Genomic DNA, 4,890 nt, shown 5'->3' on the forward strand with positions numbered 1-4,890 from the left:
TATATATATATATATATATATATATATATGTATGTGTGTTTGTCCCCCCAACATCACTTGACAACCGATGGTGGTGAGTTTACGTCTCTGCAACTTAGCGGTTCGGCAAAAGAGACCGATAGAATAAGTACTAGGCTTACAAAGAATAAGTCCTGGAGTCGATTTGCTCGACTAAAGGCAGTGCTCCAGCATGGCTGGCATGGAAGATTGTGTGTGTGTGTGTGTGTGTGTGTGTGTGTGTGTGTGTGTGTGTGAGCATGTGAGTACCTAATGATCTAATTCACAATTCTTACTCATATATGTAATAAATACAATTATTATAGACATACAGCGTAATTAGTGCTAACATTTCTAACTCAGGAATTTGGAGGAGACATTAGTAAGCTAATTAGAAACAATTATGCAGATTGATGGGAAAATAATATTAGCTGTTGTCCAATATTGTCGTAATTATTCCATGTCAGACAACTACACATCATGTATTTGGCAGGCAAAAATTACACTTCCCTGTGTATGCTGAAGAAGTGATGGGCGAATCGCTAAGTAAACGTGCAAGAACATATACTGGCTGATGTAAATAACTGTTTCAAATTTTGGCACAAGGCCAGCAATTTTAGGGTAGGATTGGCCAGTCAATTACATCAAGGTTAGTACTTGATTTGTACTTTATTTTACTCACCCCAAAAGGATGAAAGACAAAGTTGTCCTTGGCAGTATTTGAACTCAGAATGCAAAGAGCCAGATGACCTGCTTGCTAAGCATTTTACCCAGTATGCTAATGATTGTGTCCGCTTGCTGGTTTGTGCAAATAATGCAAACTCTATACTCTAAGTGCAAAACAATTGTGTTTTTAAAGCCCACGTACCTTCTTGAAAACTCTCCCATTCTGTTGCACCTCGTCCTCGACACTGAGGACTTCGCGTGTTCCTAGACATGGTCTTGGTCCATAAAGCTTCACAGCTCGACAGAACAAATCGTCAACAGTGACACACTCATCCTGAAACAAAGCTGTTGTCAACTCTCCACCAGGACAATCCACAGATCGGTAAGGAGAGTCAGGTGTGCCATGGACTGATCTAGCCTGGATTTAAAAATATAAAAAAAAAAGCATTCATTAGATTAACTTGTCAGGTTATGAATTTTGAACATTATTTTAATAATAATAATAATAATAATAACACTGTGTAACACGATTTTTGTCCTTGGGTAGCAACTGTTATTTTTTATTTGCTTACCCCTAGAAAGTATGAAAAATGGCTAATATTTCCTTCAAACTTTGTTTGCATTACATTTATTCAAACCCCATGGAATCCCTCTCAACACATGGCTATGATGCTCATCATCCTGCTCATCATCAGATGCACATATTGTCAGCCCCTAAGGGACGTGCCCAAGTGGTTATGGTCAAGCAACTGACAAGCAAATCTGTGGTATTGAGCAGAATATTTTCTATAACAATATTTCTGCTTCAGCAACTCAGTACTGAATCTGTCTGAAATGTTATGGAAAACAGGTCAGTTTGAAAACCTTGATGTTCAGGTCACAAAAGCAAAGTTTGAAGGGAATAGTAGTCATTTCCTTTGATTTCTAGACAGAAGCAAATAGGAAAAACACTTACCGACCAAAGACAAGAAAAAAATTAAAATGTAATAATAATAATGAGGATGGTGATGCTGGAAGAGGGTGAAACTGAAAGCTAAGTAGTATCATTACTGCTTCTATCATGGCCAGCATCTACATGGGACTTGAACTCAAAACCACAAGATAACAAAGTACTTAACAATGATACAGTCTTCTCACTTGGTCAGAACAACGAGCAATTCTACTGCACAGTAGCTTATTACAGCTAGTTAGACTGGACCACTGAGAATTAAATGTCCTGGTTTTAAGGACTCAACGAAGTTGCTACATGCAGGATTTAAACTGCGTATATTGTCCAGTGCCAACATAGCCAGCTGTTGCAGCTCCTTTGGATAGTACATACATTCACGTGTACATTGTGTGTGTTATTTACTGAAGATATAAATTATATGGACCTACTAACACAGCATGCTACCTTAGTCTGCTTGAGCCTAAGTCAGCAGGGAACAGTGGTTGTAAAATGATTCTCTCTCTCTCTCTCACACACACACACATCCGTGCATGTATATATATATATGTCATTATCATCATCATCATTTAACGTCCGCTCTCCATGTTGGCATGAGTCGGACTGTTCGACATGGAGCTGGCTAGCAGGGAGCTGTCCAGACTCCAACTGTCTATTGTGGTATGGTTTCTATGGCTGAATGTCCTTCCTAGTGCCAACCACTTAACAGCATGTGCTGAGTGCTTTTTTACATACCACCAGCATGGGTGCATTTATACAGCACCAGCACAGATGCACTAAGATAGCACCGGCACAGGTGCTTTTTAAGTGGCACCAGCACCTGAATGGACAAGCCTATATGTGTGAAAGACAGCAATTTTACTTAGCTTGACATGTCTCATCAAGTACAGCAAATTGCCACATTTCCTGGTCCCTTGTCATTTCCTCATGTGCATTTATATGCCCACAATGAGTGCCTGGTTTAGAAACATGGCTGTTGTAAGCCCACCACCACCACCACAACACTTCAAACTTAAACTAGGATAATCACAATACTATAAGAAATACTCAAAGCCTACCTTGATCCTGCTGGAAGCCTTTAACTTCTCTGCAGGCTTGCACACTAGATAGTATGGAATGAATGTCACCACACCATAGAGATGAACAATGGCCTTGAAGAAGCCAAAAATTATGGAGAAGAAAACGTCATTCATCTCATTGCTAAAAGTAACACACCTGAAAAGAAAAGAAAAGATGATTAGTGAAAGGTGTCTTATTAAGACATGCAGTTACTAAGTGAGCAACTGCTCACCCTGCTACACGTGAGGCTTCTTAACTTAGACATAAAGCCACATATTTTAAGGGAGGAAAGAGTCAACTGGTCCCAATACTTAATGGGTACTTATTTTATCAATTCTGTAAAAGTATAAAAGACATTAATGACTCTAGTGGGATTTGAACTCAGAATGCTAAATGACATAATAATTGGTGCATTAGAAACTGTAAGCAAAGATACAGACAAATGGTTGAAGGAGGTTGGGAAAGAATGTCCTGTAGAGCTTCTACAGAAAGTTTACCTCTTAGGGGCAGGAATGATTATCAAGAGGGTTTTAAGCACTTGAAAAACTATTGGGAGATTGTGAATACCTAAGGTCACAGGTAGTAACTCGCTACCTACATAGATTCTACTAGGAATAGAAACGCACCTAATAATGATAATAATAATAACACTTTCTACTCTAGGCACAAGGTCTGAAATTTTGAGGTGGAGAGCAGGGGCTAGATAATTACATCAACTCCAGAGCTTGACTGGTACGTATTTTATCAACCCTGAAAGGATGAAAGGCAAATTCGACCTTGGAATTTGAGCTCGAAATGTAAAGAGGGAGTGCTACTAACCCCTTTACCTTGTTCAGCAGTGATTCAGTCAGCTCACTGGCTTAATAATAATGATAATAATAATAATAAAGATGATGATGATGATTCATTTTACTACCACAAGGATGATGGATGAAGGACATCAGAACAAACTACGGAAAAATGCCGAGTATTACATCAAGCATGAAAAGTAAAATGATAAATGGAAGCAAACTGGCAAATAAATAATACGACCACATGAAAAGAGACTTGTATTTATAATCAACTAAAAGCTTTATGGCAACAGTTCAAAGACTGAAACTAGTAAAATAATAGAAATGGGGTGGGTGGAAGGGTGGCATATATGTGTAAAAGTCTGTGTGCAAGCGCACATGATACTGCAGATGTAAATGGTACAACAAAACAAAGTAATCATTATATTTGTAGAGTCAATACACATAAAAGTGTAGAAAAGGAGATGTAGTTTGGTTTCTTGGGTTAAGGTGTGTGAAAATTTTATTGTTATGTTTGGGTGGCACACACTGTTTCTAGCACTCAGTTTCACTGATGTGGGCAGGTCTTCTCTAGAACCTCATAGTGCCAAACATCTTGGTCTATTGCCATATCTGAATAAAAATTTTATACTAAAATTAACAAAAATATGTTTGCACATTCCTTATTAAAATCAAGGCAGAAGGTTGTCTTACATATATCCATAGGTCCTCTATGCTCTCAAATGCAATAACTTGATTTTTAAAGGTCAAACATGCCATACAAATGTAATGACTATCTCATATAAAAGGGTATTCATGTATTTTTTTATTGCATATAATAATTATATCATATAATAACAATGGGACTATATGGCCTCTATCATCCAGTTTTACTTGACTGCTGAATAATCTTCACTAAACAATTGATGATTTAAGTTCAGGGTATATCTATGTGTACCAAGCTAATCAGTGGCAAGTTCTACTTAAGTAGCTGGCGAAAGAACATTCCTATCCACGTATGTTGCTACCTGGAGAACAGAAAATTTCAGCCACTTCAGCTAATTTTCAACACACACACACATCTAGTTGAAGTGTAATATCACCAAACCCTTCTACTCTCTAAATTCAAAAACCCCAAATGCAATGTGTGTGTATGTGTGCGCGTCCCCCCCCCCCACTGCTTGACAAGCAGTGCTGGTGTCTTTACATCCTCATAACTTAGCAGTTTGGCAAAAGACACTGATAGAATAAGTACCAGACGTTTAGAAAAGAAGAGTATAGGAGTCAATTCATTTGACTAAAAGTTTTTCAAGGCAGTACACCAGCATGGCCACAACTAATGACTGAAACAAGTTAAAGAAAGGTAAATTAATAGAACACACGGGGAAAATAGGTTTCATTCCAAGACACCAATCTTTTCTCCTAACTTACCCAAATAACACTTCCGAACAG

General features: G+C 38.1%; 1 protein-coding gene across 5 annotated transcripts in view; it reads right to left on the reverse strand.

Moving 5' to 3' along the window:
* The window catches only part of LOC106879061 (long-chain-fatty-acid--CoA ligase 4), an 84,596-nt gene that overhangs the window by 27,690 nt on the left and 52,016 nt on the right, over nt 1-4,890 (reverse strand). For all 5 annotated transcript variants that reach the window (XM_014929598.2, XM_014931102.2, XM_014928848.2 and 2 more), the window contains 2 exons: nt 2,668-2,824; nt 866-1,081 (listed from right to left, as the gene is read on the reverse strand). In XM_014929598.2, the coding sequence (XP_014785084.1) occupies nt 866-1,081; nt 2,668-2,802 (351 nt within the window). In that variant the 5' untranslated portion in view covers nt 2,803-2,824. The remainder of the gene's footprint in view (nt 1-865; nt 1,082-2,667; nt 2,825-4,890) is intronic.

The sequence above is a fragment of the Octopus bimaculoides genome, chromosome 19 (genome assembly GCF_001194135.2).
Source record: "Octopus bimaculoides isolate UCB-OBI-ISO-001 chromosome 19, ASM119413v2, whole genome shotgun sequence".
NCBI lineage: Eukaryota > Metazoa > Mollusca > Cephalopoda > Octopoda > Octopodidae > Octopus > Octopus bimaculoides.